Source organism: Ipomoea nil, unplaced genomic scaffold (assembly GCF_001879475.1).
Source record: "Ipomoea nil cultivar Tokyo-kokei standard unplaced genomic scaffold, Asagao_1.1 scaffold3384, whole genome shotgun sequence".
NCBI classification, from domain to species: Eukaryota; Viridiplantae; Streptophyta; class Magnoliopsida; order Solanales; family Convolvulaceae; genus Ipomoea; species Ipomoea nil.
Window position 1 is genome coordinate 11,771 of NW_017619812.1, and position 23,230 is coordinate 35,000.

Sequence of the window (23,230 nt, forward strand, 5' to 3'; positions counted from 1 at the left end):
TAGTTGTCATATATAAAGAATGATTGTTTAGGAACTTCGAAGGTTCTGTCCACTTTTTTTTGGATACTGTTGGAAGGGGGACACCCGAGGAAAGCCTCAAGCACTCAGAAGGCGCCATACTGGGTAGCCTCAAGCACTCAGAAGGTTCTGTCCACTTTAATTTGTCACTAATTTATTTTGCAAATATAATGGATTATCCAATCACAAAGACTTGTATATTCAATATATAATATTACCGGGTCAATTTTTGTGTATGTTTTGATTGACAAGATTTGACTTAAGTTATGTGCCAATTTAATTTTTGGAAAATATGTATTTAGTTTATTGCTTAGTTCGTAGTATATATAAAATTAATATATTTAACATTAGATCAAATGTATTATTTATTTCAAAAATGTTTTTAAAAAGAAAAAAAAAAAAGAGTTAATTGACTAATGAATAATAAATCAAACAAGTAAAATATGATAAAGGAAGTATATAAGAAGTAGCTCCTTCAACTCCCTCCTCCCTAATGCTTTAAAGGTATTTGAACTTGTGTAAAAATATCCTTAATGTAATTTGAAATGGTCAACATAATAACAAACTAATTATAAAAATTGATAAAATGGAAGAGAAAAAAATATTCTTACGCATACAATGCAATTTATTCTAAAGTAAAATATTGAATAGCTACCAAGACCATGGGGTCTAATGGTACCGGGGTTGGACTTCCATAAGGTTGTGAGTTTAAGCCTCAGTAGAGGCGTTATTGGTTCTTTGTGTTTCAGTAGATTGAGAAAGCCAGTAGCATTCAAACAAAAAAATGATTAGATAATGATTAAATATCAACTTTTTTTATACTACTGACTTTGTTATCTACTGAGGCATAAAGAGTCAATATGACCTCCAATGGGGCTCAAATTCATAATCTCCCTTTTGTGGGATCTACTTATGCCCACTAGACCACAAGGTCATTGGTAATTAAATATCAATTGAGTATAAATAATTTAGATAAAAATTAAAAATTATAATAATTACTTTTTTTTTTGGGTAATTATAATAATTAATTATTGTAGGGAAATCCTCAACTTTCTATCGAGCTTTCATCACTGCCCTTTTCATCCCAGCATTTCCTCCATCAAAAATCACAATCCAATTCCTGACTCTCTTCTATCGCTAACCACAATTTTCTCTTTGGTCGTCATCCACGACTCTCTTTCCCCATATTATTCCTAACTTTCACTCATTCAAATTTGTATTTAGATTTCTAGTAAATTGAGCTTCGAAAATGAATATGGAGGCTTGAAAAAAAATAATAAATTATGCGAGTCATAAACTTGAGAAATGAAAAATGGAGAAATAAAGTAAATGGTTCAATGTTTGTAAGATTTTGATGTAATTCAATTCACTAATAGTTTCATGAAATGAATTTTGAATGAACAAGAATGTTATTCCATATGAAAATGGAATATATAGAGAACAAATGACCAAGAAAGAACCGAGAATTAATCACAGCCGTCCACTTGTCCAGATCTAACGGATCATATGTAAATTTTTTTGTAAATAAATCAAACTTTGGTGCAAGTAACATGTATTAAAAGTACAAGTACAATAACTGTGCAACTATTTTCACTTAATAGTGCGAGTAATTTATCTTTTCACATCACATTAATGCACCTAATAATAACATCTTACACATTTGTGCATTAATATAACATTTGATGTACTTAATATTGTTGCTCAGTGTAAATTATTTGTTGTACTTTTAATAGACCAAGGGCATCCCAATGGTAGCTTTTGAGATGCCAAATCAATACATAACTACCAAGCAAATGATTGGGGAGTGCAAAATTTTAGGTGTAGGTACAAGACCTAACAAGCTTAGGAAGTATGAGAAAAGAAGAGGAAAATGTTATCCTCCCATTTTTACTCTAAAAAATTAGCTTTTCAAAACGCATCAAATAAGATCATCAGAAAATAAAAAAATTAGCTTTTCAAACGCATCAAATAAGATCATCAGAAAATAAAATTGAAGAAGTAAGATTTGAAAATTCATATAGAAAAAGAAAAAGGAAATACAAAAGGTTACAACCGCTAGTGCGCCACATAAAGTAAGTCTGTTCTGCGTTGTAATGAAGTGGCTACACTTCTTTACAATCTTATTTTTAATTTTTGTTTCTAAAAAAAATATTATTCAATTTGTTTTTATATATAAGTTAGAAATTATATGTAAAATAATTATAATTCTAATTAGATTTTAAAAGTTACTGTATATTATATTTTATTTGATAATTAATTAATTTGAGATACTATTTAAACTTTAAATAAAATTAATAAATGAAAATAAAATAAAAAATACTGACATTATTATAGGCCTACAAATATTTGGTTGATAGATAAAACCATCGAAAAAGAAAGAAATATTGAAAATAGATGGGATATTGAATGTTGTAAAACAATGGCAAAGTATTCTGTGGACCCGGGTCCTCCTTACAAAGTGGACCCAAATTCAATATACACAATTTACATACTGAACGTTCACAATTTTGTAAAAGGTAAATTGTAATAAACATTTAATAGGTAAATTGTGAACATTCAATATATAAATTGTGTATTTTAGACCCAAGTCCACCTCGCAAGGTGGACCATGGTATAACAACTGTGAAATACTTTAGCCACACATAATAGAAAATGGCAACTAAAATGACACTCCATGAAGAAAGGTCCACAAAGTACAGACAGTATTACTCAAGCTGGACAATTGTAGCTAAAGAACACCCAAATTGATAATTTTGTGCTACCAAACTATGGTTGATGAATTCCTTCTTAGTTGATTGCCATTGCTTAAAAGATAACATTACTCAATTTCTGTTACTGAAAGTCCCAGATGAGGCAATAAATAATTCTGGAATACAAATTTAAATCCAACTTTTTATGATAGGCAATATATGAGGGCTTGGGTGACCATACATAAAATAAAATAGATGGAGAAAAAACACCACCAGGTAAATATAGGATTGTATGTCTAAACTTTCAATATATATATCACGAAACAGAGTTCAAAACTATGACTAAAGCAACAATAGTGCAATACAGCCAATGATCCAGAAATGTTCAACGATCCACGCATGCATCAAAGCCAAGCATTAAGATGTAAATACTCGCTACTTATCTTAGTTCTTTGGGCCTATGTCCTTGAGAGCACAGATCTGTTCCTCCCCCATTGCAGACATGACCGATACAACAAGATCTTTTCCTTCACCAAATCCGTCCTTAATCTGCCAAGTAAAATTCAGAAGTTAAATGAGTATGGACAAAGTTACAAAAGGCGATAACAATAACAATAACAATAATAATAATAATAATAATAACAATAACACACCACACACACACACTCGGCCAAGTGGGCACGGCCGACTAAAAGGCACCTAGGAGTGAAATCCCCACAGCCTAGCAGCTTCCTAGGCCAATTTACAACACTGAGTATGGGAAAATCAAATCCTCACGGTACTCGGGAACAAATGTGACAAAATAACTTCTTTCAATTCAAGAGCTTTTGGAACCTGAGTTAAGAGATTTTCATCTGTCGGAAGCCTTAAATCATCCTTGGTGTTGCCACTCTCAGTCAGAAGGCTCACCTGAAAGAAAACAATGAAGGTAGGTTGAAATTACAATTGAGCAAGAATCTTATAAAAGCATGCCAACGAATAATGACTCCACATATACACCTTACTAGAAAAGGATATCGAACAAAAGTCAATATGATGAAATTTGCATATTAGGAGCCATTTATTGTTACACAAATATTTATAACACAATGACAACACCAAGTTTCACAGTTCAAAGTAACTCAAAGTAGCAAGAACAAATGATGTAATAGGATATTATTCTACACTTCTACTAAATTGGCATTCTTTATTCACAAATGTTACTTACAAAACCATCCTCAGAAATATCAATCAGCTGATAGTCAGTACGGTTAACATGAGGAACTGCAAAACAGTAGTAAAACAGTAGTCATGAGAAAAAACCAAAAGCAACATCTTGAATGAACAAAAGTACAATTCCTACATCACAGTTATGAGATGATGGGACAATATCCTCAAGCTTCTTGCCAGTGAAGATATCAATTGCAACAAAATGACACTTGGCATGTCCATGCTTCCCTGTTTTTGGAGGTAGAGACCTCAACAACCTACATTAACCATAGAGACCATGAATACTTCAATTAAAATGATGAAAATAAAGACAGTTAGTGGCATATTGCATTTCCTTCAATTTAAAAATACAGACCATATGCACAGCTCATCATAAACATAATTAACAGGATATACAAAGCACATGCCCACCCAGCAACCCTACCAATGACACAAGAAAGAGCAGAGCTTATCTTCATAGATTCATGTTTTCCACAAACACAGGCAATACTTAAAACACAAGAAGTGTAAGCACATGCCCACCCAGCAACCCTACCAATGACACAAGAAAAGAGCAGAGCTTATCTTCATAGATTCATGTTTTCCACAAACACAGGCAATACTTAAAACACAAGAAGTGTAAGCAGAGAGCAGAGCTTTTGAACGGAAAGCACACAAAAAACGCAAGCACACTAATTCCCCAGTAAACGGCTCCAAACATGTCTATTACTAGTATTATTTGATAACTTCCTTTAGAATAAAGCCCAGTGAGTAAGTACCAAAGTCAGTAGATTAAAAGTCCAAAAAAAGATAGCAGACTCCTCAGAGAATAGTTTGTAGCCAAGGTATGTTAAAGAGCCATTTGTTAGTAATTACAATTCAGATAAAAGCACAAAAAAAAAAAAAAAAGTAAATATACACCAGCACATACATCCAGTACATAAAATCCAGGATCCAATCATCACCAATTAGGTATTAAAATTCATCCCTCACACCACAGGCATACAACACTGATACTTTCAATATACAGGAAAAAGAACTCGATCATATATCACAACGCTCAAGTGAAATTCATTCCTCATGGAGAACACAAAAATACTAGCAAAAGTAACAAAAGGCAAGAAAAAACATAAATCCATAGATTTCATATCCTTTATTAAAAAAATCAAAAATTTTATTCGACCATCATAAATCTGCAAAACCCATGTAGCAAAGTATTGAAAAAGAATCATAAAAAGAAATAAAAGAAAAAAGATATACTTTGCAAAGGGCGGTTCTTGATGACGATGTGACCATTCTTGCGAATGGTACCAGCTTGTTGGGGATAGGTTTTGGAGGCGCCGGCATCGGCCTTGGACTCAAACTGATGCTCCTCGTCCGACATCGCTCCTCTTCTTTCCTTTCTTTTCTTTTCGGATTTTTCTCTTCACTGCAAATGAGTCCTCAGAGCAGCAACCGAAAAAGGGGAGAAGAAACGTACGGAACATCACGCTTTTATAGCTCTAAATAGGCTGCAATTTTGCCCTAGGGTTTGGCATTGTTTGCAATGGTTAGAGGTGCCCACGGACCAGTTCAATGTCAAATCAGTCTTAAATCGGTCCGAAGATTTTAAATTGGTCCGGAAAAAGTGAGCTTGAGCTTTACTGAGTCTGGTTGGGCTTAGCACAAATCTAAACTGGCTTATAGAAGTCGGTTCCGGTCTTATAAAAAATAACCCGGAATCTAATTCGAAACATGTCCAGACCCAGGCCCGGGCACGACTTAGGTCCCTAACAGGCCCAGGTACGGTCCAAATCCGAATCTAACATGGACTTTATAAATTACTCGTATATATAAAATAATACACTTTATAATATTTATAAGTTATCAAATAATATTACAAGTCTTAGAAAAAATTTTAATAGTACAAGTTCAAATGTTATTAAAGTCTTATAAATTTTTTATTTTGTAGAAAATCATATTGTTCTTTTATTTTGAAATTAATGGTTAAAATATTATTTTAATAAAAAAATATTAACTTTGAAAAAGTGTGCGTGGGTGCATATATTAATTAGTATTATTATATCAAGAGGTTGAAGTAGTTTAAGTTGTAAGAACACTCGTTGTTAGTTATAAGCTCAATGGTTTAAATTTTATTTCAAACAAAAACAAAAACAAAAAATGTATAAATATTTTACATAAAAATAAATAAATAATTATGGGCCTAATCCGAGATCGGCACACAAGAAGCTCGGGCCCAGATCCAGGACCAACTCGGGGTAGGCCCGACATGAGACCGGCCCAGGTTATCCTGGACCGGTCTTGATCAATGCTAGCCTAGGCCCGAGCTCGGCACGAGGAGATTTGGCATCCTCTAGTTGTGGTTTTTGTGGAGACTAGAGACGAAGATTCTAAGAGTTGATTATTAAACATGATTTCGCGTCCTCATTTTTTGTACAGTTGTGATTTTTTTTAAAAAAATTTCTTTTTCAAAATTAGATTTGATTTTTTCTAAAAAATTTTGGCGTGAAATACGTTTTTTTTTTAATTTGGAAAATAAAAATACAACTTTTTTATTCGATCCTAGACCAGAGGCACTCAAGATCAGCGAAGAGATTCACCCAATGATTGAAAGAGTATGGATTTTTTTTTATTGAAACACTAATATATATTTTATATTTTTTCAATTTTTTTCAGCTTAAAGAATCAATGCCTCCATCACCGGGTTCAATTATGTAACTACCCATTTAGAATGGTAATAAAGGTGTCATCACGTACTTGGCAAGGACAATGGATAATTAAAAGATAATAAAACATTCAAAATAGTGAGCAATATAATTGAATTTCTTTGGTGGAGTTTGTTGGTTTTATGACTTTTGGATAGTCAATGGCAGGCCAACATTACCATTAAAATAAGAGTATATGGGAAAAATATAGAAATAAATGAATATTTCTTATTGCTTAGAATTGCCTTGTAATAATGAAGATTGCCTCCCTTTTTTCATGTATGGGTGTCTATTTATACATATATTTTGGGCCTAGAGCCCTACAAAGAATAAGAATTCTAGAGTGGCTTATATTGGTAGTCCTTGTTACAACAAAAATTATGTCGTGCAACCGTGTGTACCATGCATGGTGCACAGGAAATTTGATTCATAATTTCTATGCTATAGATTCATAATTTCTATTTGAACTCTATATTCACAATTACAAAACTCTATGTTCATAATTTTCAATGTTCATGTTCCCAATTGTTGAACTCTGTATTCACAAATCACTGAACTATATGTTCATAATTTGATAACTATACAATATAGAAATTATGAATCTACAGTTTAGAAATTATGAATCTATTGTATAGAAATTATAAATCCAATTCAGTGTGCACCATGCACAGCATAACGCTCCCATTGTTACATTATGAATGGCAAATTATGTTGTGCAAGGTGGACACGGTTTCAAAACTGTTCATAATTATGAATATATAGTTTACAAATTATGAGCATATAGTTCTATAATTATGAACATAGAATTGTGAACATAATTACGAACATATAGTTCTGTAATTATGAATATAGAAATTCAATAATTGTGAACATGAAGTTCAAAAATTATGAATATATAACTTTATAATTATGAACATATAGTTCAGTAATTATGAACATAAAGTTTTGTAATTGTGAATATAGAGTACAATAATTATGTATATATATAACTTTATAATTATGAACATATAGTTTAGTAATTATGAACATAGAACCGTGCCCACCTTGCAAGGTGGACAGGGTTCCACAGCATAACGATTGGCACTGGGCAAATTATGTTGTGGAACCGTGTCCACCTTGCAAGGTGGACACAGTTCTAACATTATCATAATTGTGAATATGGAGTTCAAAAATTATGAACATGTAATTCTATAATTATGAACATAGAGTTATGAACATATAATTCTATAATTATGAACATAGAGTTCTGTAAATTTGAATATATATAGAGTTCAATAATTGTGAATATAAAGTTCAAAAATTATGAACATAGAGTTTTATAATATGAACATAGAGTTCTGTAATTGTGAATATAGTATTCAATAATTGTGAATATGACGTTCAAAAATTATGAACATAGAGTTTATAATTATGAACATAGAATTCAGTAATTATGAACATAGAACCGTATCCACCTTGCGAACACAGTTCCACGGTATAACAATTGCTCCGCACTGTGTATCATTCTTGGACTTCCTTAATCCAATTACATTTTGGACCAGTCCAATTACTTTCTTGGGCCAGTCCAATTGAAGTCTTCTGAGTATAGTAATTTTGTCACGTTTAGTCCTAAAATTTTCAAGTTAACCACTTGACCTTCAACTTTCAAATTTTAACACATGGTGGCCCTTTTGTTTGTTTTAGCCATTCATGCCATTTAATAAAGTAAAGGCAAAGTTATCCTTTCAACTTAGTTAGACTAAACGTGGTAGTGCCACTATATATACTCGGAGGACCCCAGATGACAATAACTCTTTATATATATATATATATATATATATATATATATATATATATATATATATATAATGGTATATAGTTAAGTTTGCATGCTGAAATTATAACAATTTGACAACAAAGATATATATATATATATATATATATATATATATATATAATAATAACAATGAACCCCATCTATGGTGCGTTTAATGGTCCCTTTATAGAGGAGAAAAAGACACATATCATCGCATCTATATGGATCTATAAATTATGAATTTACAGTACAGAAATTATGAATCTACAGTACATATATTATGAATCTGCAGTATAGAAATTATGAATTTACTGTATAGAAATTATGAATCTATTGTATTTAAATTATGAATCTACGGTCTAGAAATTATGAATCTAAAGTATAAATTTTATAAATCTACAGTATATAAATTATAAATCTACATGATAGAAATTATGATCTACAGTATAGAAATTATGAATATAGAACCGTGTCCACCTTGCAAGGTGGACATGTGCTCACATCATAACATTTCCTTGCTTGGAGGGGCAAATACTTTGGTATTTTGGTGAGGTTTTGAAAGCTTAAACTTTTGTTTGGAGGAGAGATGCTTTGGTGAGGGGGGCCAAATTAAACAAAAAAAACAATATACTAATTGATGGTTTCTGGGTTTTCAGGCCCAAGGAGGTCCAACACAACCTTTGGCTGGAGGATACACCTTTCAATAAAAATGTATGCCTATCTCGAAAATAGTGCTAGTACTCGGAATCTCTCTCGTATTCTCCCCCCTCCGGGTATTCAATCGTCTGTCCTTTTACAAGAGTGGAGGAGCCTTTAAATAGCGGCTCCTCTTCTACTGATTTGAAGGCCCTTAATGGCTGACTTCAAGACTAATCAAGATATGGAGCCGTTGGACGTCATTACTCGGCCGACCAACGGCTCTTCTAGGCTTGTAACAGTCTGTCCGGATCCTGCTTTCGATGTCCTAACGGCTCCCTTTTAAACGAGCCTCTTCAATGCTCTCAACGGCTCCTTGAACGAGTCTTTCCCTGGGCTTGGGCCTTGGTCGACTCCTCGTCTCAGCCTAAGCTCCCATTGGGCTCCTCTTTAGCAGTTCTGACCCGGGCCTCGTGCCTGCCTGGGCCGACTCCAGGACTCAGCCCACTTGCTCTTCGGGCTCCTCAGACGCTGGCCCACTTCTCCTGTCTTGAACCATTTCCTTGGGCCCCTATCTCTTGGGCCGGGGTCCTTACCCCATCAACTAGTCCCTCACTTTTTCATACCCGGTACGCTAGCCTGGGTTTGAAAAAGTAGCAACTGTCCGTCTCCTTCAATCACTGTATCCACGGCTTAAATAGCCTTTTGTAACGTCCGGATCCTCACCCATTCTCTCCAGATCTCACGGAGCCGTTTGGATTCTTCTGTCTAAACCTGGCACCTATAAATGGCCTCCTCCCTTCTCTCTTACCTTCACAAGTCCATCATGGGTCGTTCTCCTCTGAAAGGAAAACGGATTGACTTCGGGTCTCCTTGCGTCCGCTGCCTTCCAAGCGGACTCGGCCTGAAAGGGAACACAAGAGAAGACTCCTCGCCCGGCCTCTCAGAGGTCTCCTGCCGGCGCTACTTCCTCAGCTTCTCAGCCGCCGACCCCCTCGTCGTGAGGTCGCTCCGTCTTCACGCTAACCGCCTACTCCCACAACTGCCCGAGTGACTTCTCAAGACGGGTCCTTTGTTGAGGGTGGCGGTTCCGAGCAACTTACTTTCAGAATGACCTTCTCAATTCCGCTGGACGACCTGGACGGGCCAGTTACGGGCCTGATGAATGATGAGGACTACACCCGCTACTTGGAGGCGTATCCAGATGATGAGGAGCCAATCGCGCCACCACTCATGCCAGCTTTCTGGGACTCGTTCTACCCATCCCCACCTGGACCATCGGGGGATTCTTTGGGGCCGACTCTTCCTCGCCGGCGAGTGATCATATGTGCCGAGTCGGCCATAGTTCGGAGGAATCTTTTCTAGGAGCATTTTCATATTCCTTATTGTAATAAGCTCCTTGCTACTTGTATCCTCCTTTTCTATAATAATAATAAAAACGCTATTTTCGCCTTGCCTTATGTTTTGTCGTATTTTGTTGCGTACCCATCCGGATGACTGGTCAAGGAGTCGGCCACGTCATCAGATTCTTTTCAGTCTGACACCTGAAAGATTCCCCGTATCTCGAGCGAATCCAATCTTCTCTGCGTTGGCGTGCGAATCTTGCTCTTCCCGGGCGGATTTGATGGAACTAATCTCTGACAGAGATTCGCGTCATCCGTCTAATCCGGCTCAGTTATGTCAGTTATAATCTCCTCCGTGATTATCGCCTAGATATTCGCCTTCACTGGCTATATAAAGACCCTCACAGTTGATGCAAATCGCAACACTCTTCATTTTGCGAAGCACGGCGCTATGAGTTACAGGGATGGTGATCGCCGCTGGTCCATTCGTAACAAGGAGCATGCTCGACTGGAGCAGTTGAGGCAGAAGAGGCTGGCTAACGGAGGTCGTTTGGTGGGCGACTCGGCTTCAGACCCCATTGTGGTGCCTCCAGACATGCTGGACCTGATGTGTAGGGAGCCTATCGATGTGGAGATGGAGCCTGTGGTGGAGGATCCAGAACCAATGGTGGAAGAGAAGTGGGAGGCTCCTCCCCTCTTTGGTGTTGCCATGTCGCCGAGCGCTCTGGAGAGGCCCTTGCAAATGATCGATGACGGGAAGCCCGCCGTGTATCTGGACGAAATGCCTGAGCCTGAGCCGAGTCCTCTGCCTTTCCGCTCTCAGTACCTCCTGGAAGGCCTCCGACTGCTCGCCGTCGACAGAGAAAGAAGCCAAGCCTTGACCCGTTTTTCTCTTGTAATTTGCATCGGCCGAGTTCTGGGCCTTGTAATCTTCGTACTAATTAAATAAACTGTGTGCTTTTCTGTCCGACCCTACATTTTTTTTATTTTTCGCCCGACCTCTGGTCTACGGGACTGATTCCTAGTCTGCTACGGCGAGACCCTCCTGGCGAGGGAGTCGCCGAGTCTGATTGCCGACCTGGCGACCGGAGTCTCTTCGTGAACTTGGCTGATATCATCTGATGGGCCGGTTCTACCGGGTCGTTCTAGAAGTTTCTAGCTCGTACCTCGTGGGCCAGAGGCCATGGCCTACGATGGGCTTCCGGCTTAGCAGGCCGGGTCACTGACGTCCGACCCTAGCCTAGGGCAGAGCGCCGTCTGTAGGCTAACCCTAGGCCTGAACCGTCGCCCCGCCTTTTGAGGCATTAAATGCGGGTCCCTTCACATCCCGTCACCTCCACTTCCTCCAACGAGAAGGTGGCACGTGGCCGTCCTTTGAAATTCCTCCCCCTTTAAATAGCCATTTCGTCTCTCTTTCCATTCTCTTCTCCAGTCTTTCCTTTCAACCTCAACTCGAGCTTCTCCGGCCACTCTGCATTTCCTCCGATCTCTCACCTAACTTAGGTAATGTCTTCTTCTTCACATTCTTCTTCTTCCCGTCGTTACTCGGTCGATAACCCGGGCGACCTCCTCTTCTTCTTCTCCTTCTTCGTCTTCTTCTTCTCCTCCCGTCGTATGGAACTTCCGCGGACGTTCCATCGACGTCTTCTCTTCCTCCGACCCCCTCTTCTTCGGGGCGGTTACTCCGCTGAGCCCCGCTCCTTTAACGACGGTGGCGGCTCTGCCGGGGTGGCATCGGACGGCCGCGAGGCAAGTTCGATTCATCGTCCGTCCTTCCGGGCCACCGTCCATGTTAATGCGGCGGACCTGGAAATGGCCCAATACCTTCTTGGGCCTTCAGCCGTAGTCCTCGCCCCGGAAGGCCGGCAAATTTACGACCCCCCGAGGGTGTCGGCATTCACCTGCACTCGGTTGCCTTTGGCTTCCGAGTTCCTCCGTGTCCTTTCCTTTCCCTTTTTTATCGCCATTACAACTTAGTTCCGGGCCAATTAGTGCCCAATTCTCACCGACTCCTCACCTGCTTCGTCAACCTCTGCCACTGGTGGTTGTGTGAGCCGGATCTAGACCTGTTCCGGTATCTTTTACCGTGAACAAGGTCGGCTCGCACTCGCCAGGCTTTGTTCAAGTTGCCGCTCGCCCGGGGCGACAGCTTTTCGAGGGGTTGTCCGATTCCATTAAGGACTGGAAGCTCCTCTACTTCTTTTGTCCGGCCTGCTTTCTCTTCCTTCACCTTTCCGACCTTGTGGCCGGCCGCTCTATTCAAGCCTTGCTCTCGGCGTGCCGTCCCTCCAACGATGCGGTCCTGGGCGGCGAGTTCTTGAAGGGCTTTGGGCCGTACTCCGTCAAGTACTGGTCCGAGTCCGGCCATGGCTAAGCGTGGCTTGCTGCCGGAGGGTGCGGCCACCGTAGGTAGTTTTCGTTGCCTCTCGTTCCTCTTCTTTTTATTCTGTCACATTCCGACTCGGAATACTTATGATTTTCCCTCCTTTCGCAGGTCCGTACGACTCCGACTCCTCCAGTTCCGACGAGGCCGCTGAACCGACTCCAGAGATGACGGACAGAGCCGAAAAGATGAGGCGTCGGTTGTCCCAGCGCACTTCCGGCACTGCTGCTGCCTCTTCCTCCCAACCGTCTCCGGCCCCAAGGTCGACTCCCCACCACCTCGTAATGTGGTGGATTTGACTCCGTCGCCAGTTGTGTCGCCCACTCGACAGCCGCCTCCTCCTCAGACAGAGAGTCCAAGCTCTAAGCGTCCGGCCGGTCAAACTGATGAGCCGACTCCGAAAAGGATCCGGCTGTGCCACGAGGTAGAAGAGGATGCCCAGATCTGGATGGGCGCCTCCTCCGTCCGCAAGTGGTGCTAACGTCCTTCTGCCTAAGGACGTGGCGGCGACTCATGCTCTGGGGGATGAGTACATCATCGAGGCCTCGCTGCGCCAGTCGTACCGCGTAAGTGTTCCCGACTTAATTCCTCTCATTCGTTCTTTCCTTTTATTATCTGACTCGTGGCCGTTTCGCAGAACCTCACCTTCCAGATGGAGATGAGCAAGCGGCTGCAGAACTACAGGACCGAGATGCGGTCTATGGCCCTCAAGTTACGCCAGACGGAGGAGGCCTTTCTGGAAGAGCAGGCGAAGCACCTCAAGGTGGTGGAAGTGCAACTCCGAGATGCTGAGGGTCACCCGTCAGTGGGAGGAGGAGCGGGACAAGGTGGCGACGATCGCTGCGACCTCCGTTGAGGCTTACAAGAAGTCGGCCGCCTTTTGAGGCGGATGTGAAGGCGGCGATAGAGGCTCGCCAAAAGGAAATTGCCAAGGAGTGGCTGTCGACGCCGGATGGTGACGAGTTCCTCCTGGACTTGGGCGAGCGTGACTATCGCCTTGGCTTTCGCGAGGCGCAGACAGAAATCCACTCTGCCTTGCTGGTCCGCGACTCCTCTTTCACTCCCGAGGGCTGGGGCCTCAAGCCCGTGATAGACGCTCTTCCGGCGACTGAAGGACCGTCGGCGACTGTTGACCCGGCAGCTCTTCCGGCAGCCGCTGATCCGGCGACTCTTCCTCAGCAACACCTCCTGAGCTCGCCGAGTCCTCTCTTCAGGCTGAGGACCCTTCTTCTGTTCCCCTGGCTGGACCAACGGCAGGGGCTCAAGTTGAAGGATTGATGTCGACACCCCCTCCCAGTAGTTTAGGGCTATTCTTTTAGGATAGTCCCTTTTGTAAAGGCTGGCCTCCTTCTCGGGCCTTTTTTAATTTTAATAAAATTCCCATTTTCTCTTCCTTTTCGTATTATCTTGGGCTCGACTTTTTCTTTAACCTTGAAAGTTCCTCATTTTAAAAGAGTTCCTTTTTTTCTTTCTCAGAAACTCATTGTTTCTTTAAATAGTCCCTCAGTCGAGGCGACTCCTCTTGGCTTTTTCACGGAAACGACTAAGGGTCTGGCCCTTGTTTCCTAACTCTTTCTCGCCGAGTCCCTCAGTCGAGGCGACTCCTTAGCTTTTTCTTTCTCAGAAACGTTTAGGGTCAGTGCCCCGTTGTTTCTTTAAATACTCGCCGAGTCCTCAGTCGAGGCGACTCCTCTTGGCTTTTTCACGGAAACGACTAAGGGTCTGGGCCTTTGTTTGCTAACTCTTTCTCGCCGAGTCCCTCAGTCGAGGCGACTCCTTAGGCTTTTTCTTTCTCAGAAACGCTTAGGGTCAGTGCCCCGTTGTTTCTTTAAATACTCGCCTGAGTCCCTCAGTCGAGGCGACTCCTCTTGGCTTTTTCACGGAAACGACTAAGGTCTGGGCCCTTGTTTCCTAACTCTTTCTCGCCGAGTCCCTCAGTCGAGGCGACTCCTTAGGCTTTTTCTTTCTCAGAAACGTTTAGGGTCAGTGCCCCGTTGTTTCTTTAAATACTCGCCGAGTCCCTCAGTCGAGGCGACTCCTCTTGGCTTTTCACGGAAACGACTAAGGGTCTGGGCCCTTGTTTCCTAACTCTTTCTCGCCGAGTCCCTCAGTCGAGGCGACTCCTTAGGCTTTTTCTTTCTCAGAAACGCTTAGGGTCAGTGCCCCGTTGTTTCTTTAAATACTCGCGAGTCCCTCAGTCGAGGCGACTCCTCTTGGCTTTTCCACGGAAACGACTAAGGTCTGGGCCCTTGTTTCCTAACTCTTTCTCGCCGAGTCCCTCAGTCGATGCGACTCCTTAGGCTTTTTCTTTCTCAGAAACGCTTAGGGTCAGTGCCCGTTTTTCTTTAAATACTCGCCGAGTCCCTCAGTCGAGGCGACTCCTCTGGCTTTTTCACGAAAACGACTAAGGGTCTGGGCCCTTGTTTCCTAACTCTTTCTCGCCGAGTCCGGGAAGTGATTAACCGTAACTTGTACTTTTATTCAAGTCTCTCAGACCCTCAGGCCCATACATGTTCTGTGCCTTTCTATTGGTAGAACTTCTTTAGGTGGATGACGTTCCAAATCCGGTCCACGGGCTTGCCCTCCATGGTTTCCAATTTGTAGGTTCAAGCTTGGACAACCGCGGCAATGCGGTATGGTCCTTCCCACTTAATCGCAAGCATGCCCCCCTCTGTGGGCTGACTGGCCTGTCGATCCCGTAGTACGAGGTCGCCGACCTGGAAGGCTCGCGGTCGAATCCTCCGATCGCGATATCTTTTTACCGCCTGTTGGTATTCAGCCATTCGCGCACTCGCAGCTTCCCTTTTTTCTTCTAAGAAATTTTTCTCGATTCGAAGACTCTCTTCGTTCTCCGTGTCTGAATAGGTACGGACCTGGTGAGTGGGCTCGACCACCTCAATTGGAACCTTGCCTCAAAGCCGTACGCGAGTGAGAATGGACTCTCTCCTGTTGCTCGCCGCTGGGTAGTGCGATAAGCCCATAAGACTCGGTCAGCTCATCCGCCAATTCCCTCGAATATCTTCCAATTTCTTCCGAATCCCATCCACTAGCGTTCGGTTCACATTCTCGACTTGTCCGTTGGCCTGTGGGTATGCCACCGACACCTTAGTGTGGCGGATATCGTGTCGGCGGCAGAAGTCGGCGAATGCCTAACAATCGAACTGTCGCCCGTTGTCGCTGACAATGTGCTCGGCAGGCCGAAGCGGCAAATCACCCTTTTCCACAAAAAGCGTCGGCATTGGTACTCGGTTATGGTAGCCAGTGGTTCCGCCTCGACCCACTTGGTGAAGTAGTCGATAGCTACGACACAGAACTTCAAGCCTCCGGGGGCGACTGGTAATGGCCCCAGCAAATCGATCCCCCACTTGGCAAATGGGATGGCGGTGGTGACCGGCGTGTAAAAGGTAGCCTGGCCGGGTGTCTTTCTTGGCGAATGCCTGGCAAACGCCGCATTTGGATATCCATTCAATACAGTCCCGCATCATGGTTGGCCAATAATATCCTTGGACGACTAACTTCCGAGCAAGCGTGTGGGCGCCTTGGTGCGCGGCACAAATGCCTCTATGGGCTTCGTCCATTAGTTTCTCGGCCTCGGTCCTTAGCAAACATTTTAACAAAGGTCCTCCGAACGACCGTTTATATAGTTGCCCATCAATGATTTGGAAAAAGGGGGCCTTTCGTCGAACCCTTGCTGCGACTCCCGGGTTTACCGGTAACTCGCCTTTTTCTATGAATCGCCGGATGTCCTCTATCCAGAACATCTCGGGGTTTTTCTCTCGGTCCCATTCCTCGCCAGTCACTTGCTGGATCCTTAGCGGTGTTTCTTCAATGCTTGGTTGACTTAGCTCCTCCTTCTGACAGATTTTTACCAGGTGGTCCGGTACTCATTCCAAGGCAATCTTGGACAATATGTCAGCTTCTACGTTATCCGTTCGGGATATATACTCTATTTCGTAGGCTCCGAACTCTTTTAACATCTCGACTGGGCGCTCTCTATATAGAGTCATCCGAGCATTCTTGGCCTCACATGTGCCCGAGATCTGCCCGACTACTAATCTAGAGTCGGTCTTGACTGGTAACCTTTCGACCCCTAAGGCCCTGGCGAGTCGGAGGCCGCTTAACACAGCTTCGTACTCGGCCTCGTTGTTGGAGGCTTGGAACAGGTAGCTCAAGGCATAATACAGTCGGAATCCTTCAGGAGTGATAAGTACGACACCACTTCCACAGTGCTGTCGACTTGATGCTCCGTCCGCGTGCATTTCCCACCACTCGCCTAAGCAGTTCTCCGTGGCGCGTTCCTTCTCTTCCTCACTCGCCATGCATTCGACCAAGAAGTCGGCCAAGGCTTGACCTTTTATGGAAGGCCGGGGCTGGTACTCAATCCCATACTGGGTTAGCTCTACGGCCCATTTTACCAGGCGGCCGGACGACGATGGGTTTCGCAAAACGCTTCCGAGCGGTTGGTCTGTCAGCACTCGGACAGTGTGGGCTTGGAAGTAGGGTGCCAACTTGCGCACGGTGACCACCAACGCATATACAATCTTTTCCAAGGCGGTATACCTTGACTCGGCAGCCTTCAGGGAGCGGCTCACGTAATAAACCGGGTGTTGGACTCGTTCTTCCTCTCGGACCAACACCGAACTCACCGCCTTGCAGGAGGCGGCTAAGTACAGAAATAAGGGCTCGCCCGCTTGGGGGGTAGACAACACCGAGGGTGTCGAGAGGTATTGTTTCAATTCCTCAAACGACTGCTGGCACTCAGGGGTCCAAGCGAATCCTTCCTTCTTCTTCATGGCTTCGAAGAAAGGCACGGTCTTATCCGCCGCCTTGCTCAGGAAGCGGCTAAGGGCGGCCAGTCGGCCGGTCAACCGTTGCAGGTCTTTTACGGTGCTGGGAGGCTGCATGTCGACGATGTCCTGTACTTTCTCAGGGTTAGGCTTGATACCTCGCTTGGTGACCATGTAGCCCAGGAACTTTCCCCCTTGCACGGCGAACGCGCATTTCTTAGGGTTCAACCGGAGGTTGTACTTTATCATCACCTTAAAGCAGTCGGCAAGATCTTCGGCGTGTTTGCTCTCCTCTCGGCTCTTGACGAGCATGTCATCGACGTACGCGGCCATCGATTTTCCAAGCAGGTGCTAGAATAGTCGGGCCACCATTCGGGTATATGTGGCTCCGGCGTTCTTGAGCTCGAAGGGCATGACTCGGTAGCAATAAACTCCGTCCGGCGTCAGAAACGCGGTCTTTTCTTCGTCCGCCGGGTGCATGAATATCTGATGGTACCCCCTAAAGGCGTCCATAAAGCTCAACAGTGCCGACCCCGCCGTCTCGTCGACCAGTTGATCGATCCGAGGTAAGGGAAACGAGTCTTTTGGGCAGGCCTTATTAAGGTCGGTGTAGTCCACGCACATTCGCCACGCCGGGGGCTTGGGTATAAGGACCACATTCGCCAACCACTCTGGGTACTTAACCTCGCGGACGTGCCCGGCTGCTAGTAGCGTGCTCACTTCTTTCTTCACAAATTCTCTTCGGTCGTTGGCCAGGTATCGCTTCTTCTGTATGACTGGTCGATGCTCGGGATCCACGGCGAGTCTGTGCGATATGATCGATCGGTCGACGCCAGGCATGTCCTCCGGGCCCCAGGCGAAAACCATCCGGTGTTCCCGGAGCACCTTTATAATCTCTTCCTTTACTTTCTCGGGGAGGCCGACTCCAATTCGGACCCGTCGGTCCAGCTGTGTGGAGTCAATCTCGACTTCCTCCAACTCGACAGCAGGCTCCGGACGAGGTATTATCGTCTTTTTTGGGGGACTCTCGGTGATCTCATGGACCTTCATCTCGCGTTTGCCCATCCCTCTGCATGCCTGTAGATAGCAGTCGCGGGCGACTTTACGGTCACAGCGCACTGTACCTATTCCGTTTGGCGTGCGGAATTTTAAACAAAGATGCTCGATTGAAATCAGAGCTCCTAGATCCTCGAGACCCGGTCGGCCGAGTATAGCGTTATGCGAACAGGCCAGGTTCACCACAATGAACTTCATGCTGTGTTTCTGTACATCTGGGTAACTGGCAATCTCAACTGGAAGTGTGATTGATCCTTCCGCCTCCACCGAGTCCCCTGTGAAACCGGCGAGGGGAGTTTTGACAGGACTCAGCTGTTCTCGAGTCATTCCCATTTTGATGAAGGTTTCTAGGTATAGCACATTGACGCTGCTTCCGGTGTCTACCAGGATTCGTCGAACGACAACGCCATTGATGTCCATGGCTATAACCAACGCATCTCGATGCGGTATTTCTCCGGCTGGTAAATCTCGATCGGTGAACACGATGGGCTCTCGGCACACCTTTTTAGGGTTCTCCTCGCGTCCGTACACCGTCCCGACGTACAACTGGCGGGCCCAGGCTTTTCTGGTGTTCGCTGAGTCACCACCTTTTGGCCCGCCGACTATCATGTTGATAACCGGCTTCTGGCGCCACTGAGCCTCCTCTTCTTCGGGAGCCGGCTGCTTGCCTCGACTGTTTTCGGCAACGGCGGCGGGATCCTCATCCCCTCGATTGACCGATCTCCGCCTCCACTGATTAGGAGGCGGGGTTCCTTGCTGAATGATACCCTCCATGATCTTCTTCAGGTAGAAGCATTCCTCCGTGCTGTGGGTATAAGATTTATGATAACGACAGTACTTAGAGGTCTTACCAGTCTCTTCGTTCGTCGCGCGATCGTCGGTCGGCGGAGGCGGGGGCAGGGCAACCGCTTGTATCTCGTGGACCGGCCGTTCGGGAGCCGGCCGATAGGCGTGGACGACGGGTCTGTCGTACGGTCGTCTGACCTCGGGTCGCCGAGTTACGTCCGGGCGCCTTTCCTTGGTTTCAGCTCGCATCCTCTTCCCGCTGGCGGATCCGCCGACTTCGCGCTGCCGCTTATGCTTCATAGCCTGCTCTGTGTTGGCCCTCTTGTTGGCCATATGAATGGCTTCTGCGTAGGTGGCCGGGCGATTGTCCCTCAGGTCTCGGTATAGCTGGCCGGACCGCAAGGACTCGATGAAGAAGGTGAGCGCCGTCTGGTCCTCGACCTCCTCTATAGACTGGATTTCTTTCTGCCAGCGGGCCAGATAGGTTTTCAAGGACTCGCCTTCATCCTGATGAATGTCGCCCAAGTGTGTTAGGTCCTTTTGTGGTTTGATATTAGCGGCATAGTGGCTCATGAAGCGGTCCGCCAGCTCTTCAAAGCTGTGAATCGACCCCGAGGGCTGCGCCACTAGCCACCTTTGTGCTGATCCTTTCAACGTGGGTAAGAAAGCGCGGCACATGACCGGATCTCGTATCCCCAAAACCTGCATCTTAGCCTGATAGCTCAGCAAATGCTCTCGGGGATCGCCAGTTCCATCGAATGAGGCCTGCTCCGGGAACTTGAAATCACCCCGTATCTTAAAGGCCATGACCTCGTCCGAGAAGGGTAAGGCGGTCAATAACGTACGTCCTGGGGATTTGGCTTTCCCCTCCATCCGTTCTTTCAGATTTCGCACTTCTTGGACTAAGTTCGCCACTTCGACCCTCTCCCGGGTGCGATTTCCCGTGGATTCCGTGCTCTCACCGACTTCAGACTCGGCCGGTTGGTCGTGGTTGCGGGGGGGTTGCTCCACGCGGCGAGTCTCAGTCCTGGTTCTTTTGGTACGGTTCCTCTCTCGTGCAGCTTGCCGATCGCGAGCAGCTAACGGGGCACGACTGGGTTCCTTCCGACCCAATCGTTCTCTTGCCGACCGCCGCCCGACGCTAGGACCCAGCCGAGAATGAATGGACTGTACCGGTTGGCTTTCGGCCAGTCGGTTCTGTTGCCGGTTATCGAGCCTATGGGGCGGCTGTGAATCGCGTTGTGGCTGGCGAGTGACGCACTGTTCTCTCGCTCCTCGGCTTGCTTCGGCGCAAGCGCGCCCGATTGCACGTAGCTGCTCTGGGGTGAGCAGCACTTGGGGCAACTGTTGGTTTATCGGTGGTGTCGGCGGCGGTGTTGTCTCGTTTTCCCGGCTCCGGGTGTTTCTCCGATTCAGCTGGCTTCTCAGGTCTGCCTCCCGTCCATTGTCATGACGACTCGATTGTTCCTCACTTCCTGCCATGTCAGGAGCGTTTCTAATTCGACCGAGATTCTAATTGTCGTTCCTCGGACTCGCCTCACTCAGGAGGACACGTGACTCTTAGTTTCGATCCCCACAGACGGCGCCAGTGATGGTTTTTTGGTTTTCGGGCCCAAGGAGGTCCAACACAACCTTTGGTTGGAGGATACACCTTTCCTTAAAAATGTATGCCTATCTCGGAAATAATGCTAGTACTCGGAATCTTTTTGGTATTCTCCCCTCTCCGGGTGTTTAATCGACTGTCCTTTTACAAGAGTGGAGGAGCCTTTATATAGCGGCTCCTCCTCTACCGACTTGAAGGCCCTTAATGGCCGACTTCAAGACTAATTAAGATATGGAGCCGTTGGATGCCATTACTCGGTCGACCAACGGCTCTTCCAGGCTTGTAACAGCCTGACCGAGTCCTGCTTTCAATGCCCTAACGGCTCCATTTTAAACGAGCCTCTTCAATGCTCTCAACGGCTCCTTGAACCGAGTCTTTCCCTGGGCTTGGGCCTTGGTCGATTCCTCGTCTCGACCTAAGCTCCCACTGGGCTCCTCTTTAGCAGTTCTGAACCGGGCCCCGTGCTTGGGCCTGGGCCGACTCCAGGGCTCGGCCCAATTGCTCTCCAGGCCCCTCTCGACGCTGGCCCGCTTCTCCTGTCTCGAACCATTTTCTTTGGGCCCTTATCTCTTGGGCCGGGGTCCTTACCCCATCAATAAGCTATAACAAAAACTAATAATCAGAAACTCATATTGATTGTTTAACCAAGTCACACAACTAATAGTGGTCAAACAAGTCAAAATTGGTTGATAAGCTAATTATGTTACCAAACAGAGCTTAATTTATTTTAGTTTTTGATTCTTTATCCCGTTTGCATTGTTTTTTTTTTTTTTTTTTTTTTTTTTTTTTTTTTTTTTTAAATTTTCAATTAGTTTTTTTTCTTTTAAATAATTATTTTTTATTTTGTATTATGTAATTAAATTATTAATACATAACATTTTCATTGATTGATACTCTAAATAATACATTCTCATACTTCATGGTTCCAGCCAACATGCTCTTAAGATTTTGATAATGCTGTTTCATGAATATCTCCGAAATTAATATACAACACATACGGATGCTTGTTTTCTTTGTGGCCCTTTCTAGGGGTGTTCAATCGGTTAATCGTTCGGTTAACCGAACTGAATTAACCGAATTTTTTTTTTCCTTTAACCGTTAACCGAATCGAAGTTTGTTCTACCGAATTCACCGAACTGAACTTTTTTTTGGTTAATCGGTCGGTTAACTGATTAACCAAACTTTTTAAAGCTAAAATTTAAAATTATAAAAATAACACCTAAAATAATAAATCCAATTAAAATAAAATACATATCATAATAAATTCATAACAAAATATATACAAAAACATTAATTATAAACTCCAAACATCCATAACTTCAAATTCGAACCCCGCGTAAAAAATAAAAAAAAAAATTGAAACAGATGCTCAGTTTAATGGTTTTAAATTTGCCTAGGAGAAGGTGGTGTGAGTTTTTATGGCATATTTAGTTCATGAAATACATCAATGAAATAACATTCTTTGAAAATTTCTAGAAATGAGCTATTACCTTTGCAAAGAGAATAATCATTCCTAGGAGCTTTGGTATTAGCTATTCACATGTTCTTGGGAATAACTTTTATATTACAAACCCAAAGGGAAATTCTATTTGCACCACCCTAATTGCTATTTACACCACCTATTTAATAGGTGTGATAACTTTTAGGTAGTGTAAATAGAAAATTGCTATTTGCACCACCTTCATTAATTTTAGTCAAAACATTATTTTTTTTAACAAAAATTTATTATAAATGACACCTTTTCCCCTTAGATATATATGTTTAACACTTTTTCCCTCTTAATTATTCATGTATCCACATTTGCCTCCTAGTTATATTAAAAGTGGCATGTTTTCTCCCTTTTATGTTTGATAGACATTTTTACCCTTAAAACTAAATATTTCATTTATTTTTTCTTCTCCAACAAATTATTGTTTATATGTACGGATGGTCACGGTTTAATTCTAACAATTTTTTTTTTAATTTTATTGTCAGTTCAAAATGTATTTATTTATTATAAATTTTATTTCTTATTTTTTTTAAAAAAATAAATTTAATAATTATTTTATTATATTTTATTTTTTCGGTTCTGAATCGTAAGCAAAGTCAAAGGGAGTTTGTTTTAATTTGCAATCACACGTGTTATATATTACTCTTCCGAACTTCATTCCAGTTAAAAAAGGGGAAAAAGTATTGATTTCTTAGACTTTCGCAGTCATATTGAAGTTGACAATCCATTACGTTCCAATAGCATTTTGGAG

The 23,230-nt window shown here is 43.7% G+C and overlaps 1 protein-coding gene and 1 long non-coding RNA gene across 2 annotated transcripts; one reads left to right on the plus strand and one right to left on the minus strand.

Moving 5' to 3' along the window:
• Positions 1-213, plus strand: LOC109171009. The gene is made up of 2 exons (XR_002052515.1): positions 1-42; positions 145-213. It is a non-coding gene; the product is annotated as an uncharacterized LOC109171009 (long non-coding RNA).
• A 2,756-nt stretch (positions 214-2,969) lies between these two features.
• LOC109170952 (eukaryotic translation initiation factor 5A-2-like) lies at positions 2,970-5,280 on the minus strand. Its single transcript, XM_019320085.1, has 7 exons — positions 5,157-5,280; positions 4,432-4,448; positions 4,273-4,337; positions 4,042-4,174; positions 3,916-3,996; positions 3,543-3,617; positions 2,970-3,257 (listed from the first exon to the last, which is right to left on the minus strand). Exons 1-7 carry the CDS (start codon positions 5,278-5,280, stop codon positions 3,153-3,155), a joined length of 600 nt encoding a protein of 199 aa, XP_019175630.1. The 3' UTR covers positions 2,970-3,152.
• Between the last annotated feature and the right edge of the window lie 17,950 nt (positions 5,281-23,230).